Source organism: Herpailurus yagouaroundi, unplaced genomic scaffold, assembly GCF_014898765.1.
Source record: "Herpailurus yagouaroundi ecotype Mexico unplaced genomic scaffold, PumYag 184, whole genome shotgun sequence".
NCBI lineage: Eukaryota > Metazoa > Chordata > Mammalia > Carnivora > Felidae > Herpailurus > Herpailurus yagouaroundi.
Genome location: NW_024412415.1, coordinates 10363976 through 10375578, shown reverse-complemented (window position 1 = coordinate 10375578; position 11603 = coordinate 10363976). Strand labels below are relative to the sequence as shown.

Genomic DNA, 11603 nt, shown 5'->3' with positions numbered 1-11603 from the left:
GGGGGGATGAGGGGAGTTGCTTAAATTCAGTTATATTCCAACATGTAAATTTGCTACAATAAATTACAGCATGATACATATAGCACTTGATCCATGATAATTGCAAAATAAGAATAAGTCTTTATTGAAATAAAATAATCCAGTGAGTGGGTCTGAGAAAGCAAAGATCAGTTGGTTAAGGCAATAAGAGCCTCTACCACATTGCCCATGTGTTCCCTCAAGCTCCGTTCTGCTGCTGCTCGTGAGATCTCCATCTCTGTCATCTGCAGGAAAAGGATCAATGATGTTACCCAAGCCTCTTCTGGAGTATTAAAATGCCACCAAGACTTGCTGACTCTACTTGTTTCAGTAAACAACCCCAATTACGCAATGTAAACTCCTCTGCCCATACTAGTTAAGCATTACTACTCACTATCAGCTCCAGATCTTCCTTCTTAATGGTGACTTTGGCCAGTTCCTTCTCCCTGCAAATATTCATGTACATTAATCCTCATTCTCTAAACTCACCAGTCTTCACCATCCCAGGAAGGATCATTCCCAGCTGTGCCTTCCAAATAAATGACTTCTGACAAACACTGTTGAGTGAAAATACAAAATGACTTCCACTCCCTCACCTAACATGCCCTTCCCCTCCTGTCTGGAATCTAGGAGAGGCAGCAGGGACTGTCAGGAGGCCTTTCCTTCCAACCAACACGAGAGTAAGGCTGTAAACCTTATATATGCAGGAACTGGTGACAGAGTTGAAGAACAGTACAAGGTATAAAGGCTTAACGATGCCTTTATTTTTGTATGGGGGAAAGAGACGGACTGGTAGGGCTGGCTGCACGTACGTAAACTTACCGCTCCTGTTTGGCTTTCTGCTCCCGGGATCTTCTGTCTCCAATCACGGACATCGCCTATGGGGGAAAAAATATCTGGTTACTGCTCTGCTACCCACAATTGCTAACAATCTAAAAAGCCAGTAATAAGCGGGTCAGGGGGTCCATTCGCGATGACGAGTGTTATCAGGGAGCAAGGCCTAGGTTTAATTCAATTCTGTCCACCTTAAACCCAATCTTCGTCAAGCTCCTTTTGCAAGCGGAGGGCTCTAATGACGGTTTCCCTTTTGCCTTCTCTCGCCAACTAGATGGTTCCCCGTCTTGGGAGCGAGGATCACAGTTACAACCTAAGAGGCCCCTCCGCTCTCAGCCCACCCAGACACGCTCACGGCCAACCTCACCGTCTCCAGATTGGAACTCTGGATCTCCTTCTCCTCCGCGTAGTCAGTGACTCGCTCCAAGTCCGCCGCACCGCTGTCATGCTTCCGTGGCTTCTCCGGAGGCCGCTCTGGGCCGCTGGTTTCAGTCTCCAACTCCAGCTCCACATCCCCCTCGGTAGCCATACTGATCCCACCGTGCTGCCGCAAAGGCCCCGCCCCACCTCACGAAGACTTCCGGTAACTGCCCCCAAACTTCCGCCCGGGGAGGACGAGGCGGGGCTGGCTTCGGGCCACACCTTCATTATGTTTTGGATTCTAGAAGCTTCAGCCAGGACAACAGGTCATCCCTAGGACTTCCTTCCAGTGTTCTAGTATTGTTTTCTCCAAGGCCCTCTCCCACACCTAGCCCATCACCACTCCAGGACTTCCCAACCGACAGACATCCTTCTCTTCACCTAGATTCTACCCCCCTCACCAACACCACCGCCCCCCTGCCCCACCCAAGTAATTCTGTCCAACCAGGATGGATACGCTCTAATCCTAAACCAATTAAGAATGCTAATCCACCAGAGGCCAGATTTGCAAACTGCTCCCTAATCTGGGGAGAACAGCCTGAGTGGCCCAAAGGCCAGGGAGAGAAGTAGCTTCAGAGAGACATTTGCATTTACCACATCCTGGAGGTCGGTGTTCTTTTCCTTATGTCCCTCCCCATTCTACCTTAAACTGGGTGACCACCCCTATGAGGACAAAAGAAAACTGCTTTCTCATCTACCTTCCATCTGGTGGACCTGGGTCTAATGCCTGGGACCAGGATGGTGGGTGCAAAGGCGGTCACAGGCCCTAACACCTCCCTTCGCCGGACACAACGCACTGGAGTCAGCAGTGTCATGGTGAATCCTCCCTTCTATCAGGTGAGAGCGTACCTTGGAAGAGAGGCTCGGAAGGTCCCTAGAGCAAGAACTATCTGAAAAAAATGGAAGGGAACAGTGGCTGAAGCTGGGGAGGAAAACCCACAGGAGCCAATAAAGATGATAGGCCTTCCTTTACCCTCTGAGGCCTTTCCCTTTGCCCAGAGACTACTACCTATCCCTTCCACTTCCCAGTACCAGATCTATAGGTCTACAGAAAGGTGAGAGGCCAGGTGTGACTTAAGCTTTTAGGAAGGTCTGCTCAAGCCTGCATCAGCTCTTATGATGAAAGCTCTACTTGATGTCAGTGGAAGGCAATCCTAAATAGCTTGAAACGATTCTGAGAATTCCTGAGTAAAAGGAGAGAAGAAAAGGGAAAGGGAAATTTTGGAATTCAGCCTCTTGGGTTAACCTAATGCATACATTAATGTAAGCCTTTCCTCAGCAAATCTCTGAGGATTTCTGCCCTACATCTGCTCTGCCCCTCAGGTGTCTTGCTGTGGGCCTACTCCCTGTACCTGCTGCTGCCATTCTAGATGGCCCCTTGTCACAGAGTCTACTTGTAGCCGCCTGATCTACATCCTCCTTCATGTGGGGGCCTCAGCAGTCTGCTGCCTTCTGCTGTCAAGGACAGTAGTGGAAAGGGTCTGGGGGAAGGCACATGGGGTAAGTGGGAGGGATCAGTTTGCAACATGAGAAAAAGGGAGAAACCCTCCATGGACAAAAGATTCAGATTGGGGGTAGGGGACAAGTGAATGGATACACCCATGAGAAGTAGGTACCTCTCTGTGTATGATGATGGGCCCTGACATTTCTCACATGGACTCTCCCTCCAGATCCAGATGCCCTCAGGGTTCTGTGCCCATCTGTTCGGCCACTCTCACTGCCCAGTGCTCAGTGGTTCTGGGGCTGTGTACCGAGTATGTGCGGGAACTGCCACCTTCCACCTGCTGCAGGCTGTGCTGCTAGTCCAGCTCCACTCCCCTACCAGCCTGCGGGCACAACTACACAATAGGTTTGTGTATATACACTTTGGGTGGGGTGAGGATGGGGAGGGAAGTAGACATAAGCTGAGTAAAGGAAATTTCAAGATGAAGTAACAGCAGTGTGAAAAATCCAAAAACAGATTTAAGTCTCTACTTCTGCCATACTTACTGTGTGACCATGAGCCACATACTTACCCCTCCTCCTTGAGTTTCTAGTTTCTAAAATGGAGATGACAATGGGGTTATTATAGGCAGACCCTTTATCAACTGTGAAACATTGTCCAGACATTATTTAGGTATAAGAGTTAGAATTTGGAATAGGCTGCGATGGACCAGTTTCTAGGCCCTCTCACATGGGACTGCTTCCTCCTTTCCTATACTTAGTTGTCTCTTCTCTCCTCTTTCCTATAGTTTTGGTTTCTCCTTTGCCTTCCTCCATAGGCACTGTTCACTCTCCTTTGCCTTTTCTTAAGTCTTGTTTTGTCTCCTAACCAGCTTCTGGTTCCTCAAACTGCTGTTCCTGCTAGGTCTCTGTGCTATTGCCTTCTGCATCCCTGATGAGCATCTCTTCCCAGGTACTTTCCATCTCATATCCTAATTAGCAGGAGTAACCTGATAGTTTTTCTAAGAGAAAGAGAGGGTAGGAAGAAAACCAGAAGTAATGATATGAACAGCTACATTTTCCCACTGGTGCCCCACTTGTAGCCTGGCATTACATTGGCATCTGTGGAGGCTTCACATTCATCCTGCTGCAGTTGGTGCTTATCACAGCCTTTGCCCATTCCTGGAACAAAAACTGGTAAGGAGCACCTCTAACCCCAAAGGTTCTTCTTGGGAAGGTTGTCTGACATTACTAGCCTCAGTGGGTTAGGCAAAGGGCATGACAGGTCAGTGGTCCCATTAACTTCCCACTGAGCATTACCAAAAAGCTCAGTAATGTGATGACTCTGTGGGCTAGGTAGGATGAGTAATCACACCAGTGTTCCAGGAGAGGAGGAATAGTAATGGGTAAAAAGAAGTGGAGCCCCAAACCACTGCCCACATCCTACCCTTAGGCAGACAGGTGCAGCCCAAGACTGCCGCTGGTTCCTAGCTGTACTGCTGGCCACCCTGGGATTCTACAGCATTGCCGGTGTGGCAACTGTGCTCCTGTTCCACCACTACACACATCCAGCTGGCTGCCTGCTCAACAAGATGCTGCTTAGTCTACACCTTTGTTTCTGTGGCCTCCTCTCCTTTCTCTCCATCGCTCCCTGCATCCGCCTCAGTGGGTACATGCCTTGCAACATTACAAATCTGGAAGGCCTTTAGCATAGAAATATTCATTAGCCTCCCTAATCTTAGTCAATTGTCTACTTCCTCCAAAGGGTGGGGCTATAGTGTAGATGGGGGCAGAGTGGAAATTACTACCCTGTAAACTAAAGCAATTATCTCCATTCTCCGCAGAGCAACCCCGTTCTGGCCTTCTACAGGCCTCTATCATCAGCTGCTATATCATGTACCTTACCTTCTCTGCACTGTCCAGCCGTCCTCCAGAGAGTGGTAAGGACCAGACCTGGACTCTCCATGCTAAAACCTTTTGTTCCTGCCAAATACTTAGTTCTTTGTTCTTACCACCTTTCTTCTGTTGCTCCTTCTCAGTTATCTTTGAAGGACAGAACCACACTCTGTGCCTGCCTGGCCTGAGTAAAATGGAATCGCAAACACCATATACATCGCTGGCAGTGCTGAGTGCTGGCATCATGTATACTTGTGTGCTTTTTGCTTGGTGCGTAAAAGTATCAAGGGGAGAGGTATGAGAGAAGGGAGGATATCCAGGACAGAGAAGGATGGTCAGGAGACTGTCTGGGATCATGGTTTATTTGAACTTGAAAGCAAGACAAGAGTGAGGAAAGTTCCCCATAAACAGAAACAGTTTCTAAGAATAGCACTTGTCAGATGATCTGTATGAGATGAAGGGGGCAGGGAGAATGACTTGAGAATTAAAAATATGTACAAAGATTTTTAGGGCCCTCACATGACGAGATTTATAAATCTTTATGGTGAACGGGCTCTGGGAATACAATACCCTCCTGAGAATTACCAACATGGACCAGCTAGCAATACAGTCTCAGGCAACTCTTGCTATTTGACTGGACCTGCTTGAGAACGGTCTCTTCTTTCTCAGCAATGAGGCTTCCTACCTGGCTGAGGTATTTGGGCCCTTGTGGATCATCAAGGTTTACAGCTATGAGTTCCAGGTGAGGATGGAGAGCTCAATATCCCCAATGCCCTTCCCCCCTCACACACAAAGACAAACACACACACACACCCTACCAGCCTCTACCCAGAATACTCAGATTCTAGCTGCTATTACCTTTTATTGAGTACCCACAATGTGCTAGGCACTGTGCTAGATACTTTACATTCATAATCTCTTTTAATTTAATCCTCACAACAACCCTGTGAGGTAGGTATTTGCTCCATTTTACAAATGGAGAAATTGAGGCACAAAAGGTTAAACATCTTACCAAAGTTTTCATAGCCAGTTATATGCTGGAGCTAGAATTTGAACCCAGATGTGCCTCCACTTTGTATACCAGCCTATCTTTTCAGAGAAGGGGGAGTTTTCTATATTAATACCCTCACATTCTTTCTTAAAAGTCATTCCAAAACATGCTGCCTTTTGTTTTACAGAAGCCCTCACTCTGTTTCTGCTGCCCTGAAACAGTGAAACCAGAGGAAGGTGAGTGTCCGTAAGAATGTCCATTAGAAAATGTAGATTTCTGCAGAGTGCCAAAGAGCCCTGGAGCGCCTTCACAAAAGAAACTGGGGGAGGAGGGAAGAAGTGTTTCAGTGGCACTGCTCCCAGCAGCCCTTCCCTCTCTCCAGGGCAGAGGGGTGGGGCTACCAGGCCAACTGACCAAGAGACCTCTCCAGCTCCTCCAGTGCAAGCCCAGCATTTCTCCTACAGCTATTCTGCCTTCCATTTTGTCTTCTTCCTTGCATCACTCTATGTCATGGTTACCCTTACCAACTGGTTCAGGTAGGATGGAAGTGGGCCTGGGCCATACTTCTGAAAAGCTATTTTAGGAAGAGCAACTTAAGGCCAGTCCTAAGGGTTCTCTGGAGACAAACATGGGTCTGCCATCATCTTTGGTGGGGAGGTAGGACAGATCTAAAAGCTAAGGTCCTACATATTCTCTAACCAGAGACTTTGGTTCCACAGCTATGAGGGAGCAGAACTGGAAAAGACCTTCACCAAGGGTAGCTGGGCTACCTTCTGGGTCAAGGTTGCCTCATGCTGGGCCTGTGTACTCCTCTATCTTGGGCTGCTCCTGGCACCACTCTGTTGGTCCCCCACCCAGGACCTCCAGTCACCTACTTTCAGGCAACAATGCCATCGCATCAGTACTGCAAGATAACAAATATTCAGCTAGGTACTGTTAACAAACTGGGGTTCCCTTGAGGTTGTACTCCTAGTTTTGACTGAGGAACTGTCCAGCGCAGCAGATACCTCAAGGACATAATGGGCAGTTATCTCCCTTTAGATTGAAGTCAGTACTATGTCTGAATAGGAGAAAGTGGCCATACATACTCTAAATGCCATGGCAGAGTATATGACTCACTGGAGCTACTGTTACATCTTTACCCCAGCTCAAGAACCTAACTCCCAAGTTAGCAGCTTAGGAACCACTGCTGATCCCAGCAGACAGTGTGGCACCAGCCCTTTCCTGGCTCTCAGCATGGAGATGGGGGCAGGGAAAGACCAAGGACTGAAGACTTACTTGGGTCTGCCCTTGGAGATAAAAAGGAAAATAAGCAAGCCCTGGGCCCAGGGAGATAAGCAGCCCAGAACACAGAAAGAAAGGAACAAAGACCACCCTAGGTTTTAATCCTCATCTTGAGGTCAAAGGAAGCAGGAAGACAAAAACCACCCTCAATCCTTGAAGAATGACAGAACGGAAGAGAATGTGAATACTAGAGAGCAGCAGGATTTGGGAGCCAACTATCAAGCAGGCGAACAAAATGAGGAAGAATGAGAAAGAGGGGCATAAACTTAGGTCTTGAAGCCTTCCTTCTTAGACCCTCAACTCCATCCTTGGGATGGTGTTCAAGGTCTGGGTGGGAACAAAAATCACAGAAAAGAAGTTCCTACGGTTCTTAGAGGATTCCTCTACCACATACCTGGAGTACTTGTCTGTTTGTTGTAGTATAATAAAGAATTTTTCTGTGATATTTCACTTAGTCTACGTATCTAAAACCTTTTAGAGTCTAAAGTTCTCTCCCCTTTTGGTGGGAAAGGGCAGCCATTCCTCCATCCCCATCCCCCCAAATCCCCAGTCAAACCAGGCGCTCAAGAAATTACAAAGCTACTTTTAATACTTTGGGGTGAGCCCCACAGGAATAAAAAACACTGGGAAGGGGTAACCCCCTCACCCCCAGGAGTGGCCCAGGGGGAGAGAGGCTACCTGAGGGGAAGGAAGCACAAAAGGGACCCGCTGCAGACTCAGGGCAAAGGGAATGCCATCGGTGCTGGGACCTGTGAGCACTACAGGAGAAAACGCGAGCGTGGTGGGACTGGCTCCAGGCACACAGGCGAAGGGCAAGAGGGTTGGACACGAAGCCACAAAGCTACTTGGGTTCCTCCTTCTTCTCGTTTGCCTTTTTCTGCTTCTGCTGCATGATCTCCGAGTCCCTAGGGGTAGAGATGATGGGGCACTGGGAGGTACCAGAGGGCAAAAAGGACAAGATGCAGGGGGATGAAGGGCACAAAGGATAAGATGGAAGTGGATGGGACAAAATTCAGCGTGTGCCTGCTGTATTCCCACCCTAGGAGAACAAGAGGAAGAGAGCTGAGGCTTATAAGGCAATCAGTCTCTATCTGGCTGTTGCCTAAGGGGTCAGAAGTCTGGCCACACAGGCCCAAAGCTATTCTTTGCTGAGTACCACACCCAGCAACACCAGTGAGAAGGTTGGGAGAAGGGAGGAGAAACTCAACACCAAAGAGGGCCATAAGTACCGTGCTGTCATAACCACTACCGCATTTGAAATGTGAAGCTCCCTGCCCTTGCCCTTAAGGTCAGACTCGGGGGCACTCAGACGTCAACCGAGGGCAGGCACCCGCCCCAGTCCCTTCCTGTCAGGCTGTGCTAACAATTTGGAGGGTGGGGAGGAAATAAAACACTAGAGGAAGCAATGCACTCTGCCCCTCACTAGTTCAGATGTAAGCCCTGAGGTAGCTCTCTTTCCTGGTACAACCCTTGGTCTAGCCCAGGTCTCACCCGTTCCCTCCCCTCCCCTCCCTGGGGCTACCTCTGCTTGCGGGCGGCAGCAGAAAGCCCGTCATCTCGGCGCTTTCCCTTAACCGAGTCGCTCTGCTTTTTCATATTCTTCTGGCGGGCGAGCTCGCGCTGGTTACCGCCTAAAGAAAGAAGGTAAAAGGTGAGACGCGGGGGGCCTTTATGGCCACACACCGGCGACCCTCTTCCCTCACCAGGACACCAGCAGGGTCCCACGCTCATTCCCCAGCCCCGACACCGACCCATTTCGGGGCCTAGGCTGCTAAGTGGGGCGGGGAATGGGGGGGGGGGGGGCACTGGTGGCAAGGTGCCACGGGGCAGGTCAAATCGGGAGGTGGAAGGACGGCTCCGAGGAGTCCGCTCAAGGCGTGTTTCGAATTTCGGGCGGCACCGGGGTCCAGGCTGCTAGTGTGTGGACAGTTTGGATCTCTGTGGGGGATGGGCTGCAATCTGGGGGGCTCTGGGCCTATCACAGGGGCGCAGGGCTTTTCCCCACACCACGGGAGGTCGCGGAAGGCCTCTGCTTGACTGGGGCGAGAGGAGGGGGAGGGGGTTCTCAAGAAGTGGCGGTGGGCAAAAGGCCGATTTCCGGGCTCCGTGTGAGGGTCGCAAAAGAGCCCTGCCAGAAGACCTCGCTGGGGAAGCCAAGAGGAGGTCAATAACAAGATTCGGCAGTAGTGTTTAGGGTGGACGGGGAGAAAGGGGCAAGAGAGAGAGAAGGCCTCGGTGCTCACGGGTCATGGCGACGGCAGCGGCTCCGGCCTGCCTCCGTTGCGTCCCCTCGTTCTGTCCGACGTTGCAGGCCCCGCCCCCTTCTCCAAGCGTAACGAAGTCGTCCTTTCCTCCCCGCCCCTTCGAGCCCGGGCTCGGCCTCCCATTGGGCAAGGAGAAACACGTGGGGTTGCGGGCTACGCTCCAGCCCGGGCGGATGTGGGGCGGGGGTTCACAGGTCGATTGCGCTGCGTGGGGCGGGGCTTCCTGAGCGAGTTGGTGGGTCGGGCGGGGAGAAAGTAGGCCGGGTCACGTGGACAGGATGGGGGTGGAGGGGTGCGGCTGGCGATGTGGCGTTCCCGCGGGCTCGAGCACGTGACTTGGCAGAGTGACCTCATGCGGAAACGGTTTGGGACGCCGGCAAACTCGCCAGAAGGGTACGGTAGGGGACAGAGGCCGGGTGTTCTTGGGGGCCGAAATGGTTTAGTCTGTTTTGTATTACCAGGACTTTGGGACTAAATTTCGCCCTGTTAGGATTTATCCCCACCAACCACGTATTTAGACATGAATGGTTCACCTATAAGGTAAAATCGGGTAGAAACATAAGTTTCAGAAACCCCCTTCCAGCCACGTTGTACCCTCACCGCAAATCCCTCCAAGAGAAATTAGCAACCACATCCCGTGTGTCCTAAAACTTTGGTCCTATTCGTTTCCCACAAAAATATTAAATGTGACGATGCAGTAGCTTGGAAATGTTGGAGGACCCCCAAATCACAGACTATGGAGTAGGATCAGGGACTAAGAGATTGGGAAATGCACAGACTGTATCCGTTTCTCCCTCCGGATGTTTCCCCACTATATTACCTGCACCAGCCACATCTGGTTTGTAAGAGGCAATTGATAGGGCAGGAAGCTTAGGTTTCCCATTAAATTCACTCTCCTTCCCAACTCCATTAATCTGTCTACAAGACTCCCCAACAGCCCTGAGGAATTCATTGGATAAAGAAATGATTAAGAAATACCACAGGAAAGGAATGTTTGTAAATTTTATTATTTGATTCTCTCCAGTTGGTGCCCATAGCAGAACCAAGTTAAGGCTGGAACTTCCAACTAGCTCCTCTTCCCCAGCCACCCCCCCAAAATAGACCTGATGGGAAGGCAATAAACCTCAGTCAATGCCATCTTCACGATTTTTGCCATAACAAAGTATCACTTGAACTACTATTACTTAAGATTGTATCAATCTTAAATGATATAAGTCAAATTTCATATTCCTTTAGTAAATTTAAAATCAGTTTAACCTGACCACTAATGGAGAGTAACTATAAAAGTCAATACAATGAAAACGAAATGTATTCTCAAATTCTAGCAAAGTAAAATCATTGTCAAAGATAGAGTGTGGCCTGCCCGCTCTTTTTTTGTTAGTTTACTTATTTTGAGAGAGAGAGGGAGAGAACCCCAAGCAGGGTCCGTGCTGTGAGCACAGAGCCCAGTGTGGGGCTCAAACCCACAAACTTTGAGGTCATGACCTAAGCTGAAATCAAGAGTTGGGCCCACAACCAACTGAGCCACCCAGGAGCCCCTGCCCTCTCTTTCTTAAAAAAGAGAAATTAACAAGTTTTTGGAGAGGTAACAAAGACTTTGAAACTGAAACTTTCTCTTGATACAATCAGAGGACTAAATATACTTTTTATATTTTCAGTGGTGCCTGGGTAACTCAATGTAACTCAATTAAGCATCGGACTTTTTTAAAAACAATTTTTTAATGTTTATTTTACATTTTGAGAGAGAGCATGGGTGAACTAGTGCGGGGGGTGGGGGGGGGGCCGGGGCGGGCGGGCCAGAGAGAGAGGGAAACAGAGAATCCCAAGTAGAAGTCGGACACTTAACCGACTGAGCCACCCAGGCACCCCAAGTGTTGTTGGACTCTTGATCTCAGCTCAAGTCTTGATCTCAGGGTCAGGATTTCAAGTCCTATGTTGAGCTCTGCACTGGGCATGGAGCCTACTTAAAAGAAAAAAAACTATATATATATAGTTTTTATATTTTTTTTCAACGTTTTTATTTATTTTGGGGACAGAGAGAGACAGAGCATGAACGGGGGAGGAGCAGAGAGAGAGGGAGACACAGAATCGGAAACAGGCTCCAGGCTCCGAGCCATCAGCCCAGAGCCTGACGCGGGGCTCGAACTCACAGACCGCGAGATCGTGACCTGGCTGAAGTCGGACGCTTAACCGACTGCGCCACCCAGGCGCCCCAGTTTTTATATTTTTAATATTTAATGCTATGTTTCTGTACTACCCCAAATTACTTCTCAGACCGCAAGTAGCATATTATCCCACCCTTTGGTACGTACTAAATGTACTCGATCAACATTGATGGCATATGTAACATACAAATCATATAAATCCTGACTCTGCTACTTACTGGATTTGATTTTAGACATCTATGCTTCATAATTCCTTTCTGTGAAAGGAATTCCTTTCCATGCTTCAATTCCTTGCTGTGAAAAATTGGG

The 11603-nt window shown here is 49.2% G+C and overlaps 3 protein-coding genes across 6 annotated transcripts; 1 reads left to right on the top strand and 2 right to left on the bottom strand.

Moving 5' to 3' along the window:
• Positions 1-97: 97 nt before the first annotated feature.
• HYPK (huntingtin interacting protein K) lies at positions 98-1507 on the bottom strand. The gene is made up of 4 exons (XM_040492530.1): positions 1220-1507; positions 841-896; positions 413-464; positions 98-263 (listed from the first exon to the last, which is right to left on the bottom strand). The coding sequence occupies exons 1-4, from the start codon at positions 1379-1381 to the stop codon at positions 168-170; spliced, it is 366 nt and encodes a 121-aa protein (XP_040348464.1). The 5' UTR covers positions 1382-1507; the 3' UTR covers positions 98-167.
• A 179-nt stretch (positions 1508-1686) lies between these two features.
• Positions 1687-7315, top strand: SERINC4 (serine incorporator 4). Of its 2 annotated transcripts, XM_040492531.1 has the most exons (12): positions 1687-2109; positions 2596-2772; positions 2943-3121; positions 3588-3667; positions 3798-3891; positions 4148-4359; positions 4539-4634; positions 4734-4860; positions 5260-5332; positions 5769-5817; positions 5964-6117; positions 6301-7315. In XM_040492531.1, the coding sequence occupies exons 1-12, from the start codon at positions 1996-1998 to the stop codon at positions 6494-6496; spliced, it is 1551 nt and encodes a 516-aa protein (XP_040348465.1). In that variant the 5' UTR covers positions 1687-1995; the 3' UTR covers positions 6497-7315. The 2 variants fall into 2 exon arrangements, with proteins under 2 accessions (XP_040348465.1, XP_040348466.1); XM_040492532.1 differs by lacking the exons at positions 1687-2109; positions 2596-2772; positions 2943-3121; positions 4148-4359 and having other exon boundaries at positions 3211-3667.
• A 116-nt stretch (positions 7316-7431) lies between these two features.
• SERF2 (small EDRK-rich factor 2) lies at positions 7432-9231 on the bottom strand. 3 transcript variants are annotated; one of them, XM_040492527.1, is made up of 3 exons: positions 9109-9231; positions 8388-8496; positions 7432-7793 (listed from the first exon to the last, which is right to left on the bottom strand). In XM_040492527.1, exons 1-3 carry the CDS (start codon positions 9113-9115, stop codon positions 7508-7510), a joined length of 402 nt encoding a protein of 133 aa, XP_040348461.1. In that variant the 5' UTR covers positions 9116-9231; the 3' UTR covers positions 7432-7507. The 3 variants fall into 3 exon arrangements, with proteins under 3 accessions (XP_040348461.1, XP_040348462.1, XP_040348463.1); XM_040492529.1 differs by having other exon boundaries at positions 7587-7770; positions 9109-9230; XM_040492528.1 differs by lacking the exon at positions 9109-9231 and having other exon boundaries at positions 7432-7770.
• Positions 9232-11603: the final 2372 nt, after the last annotated feature.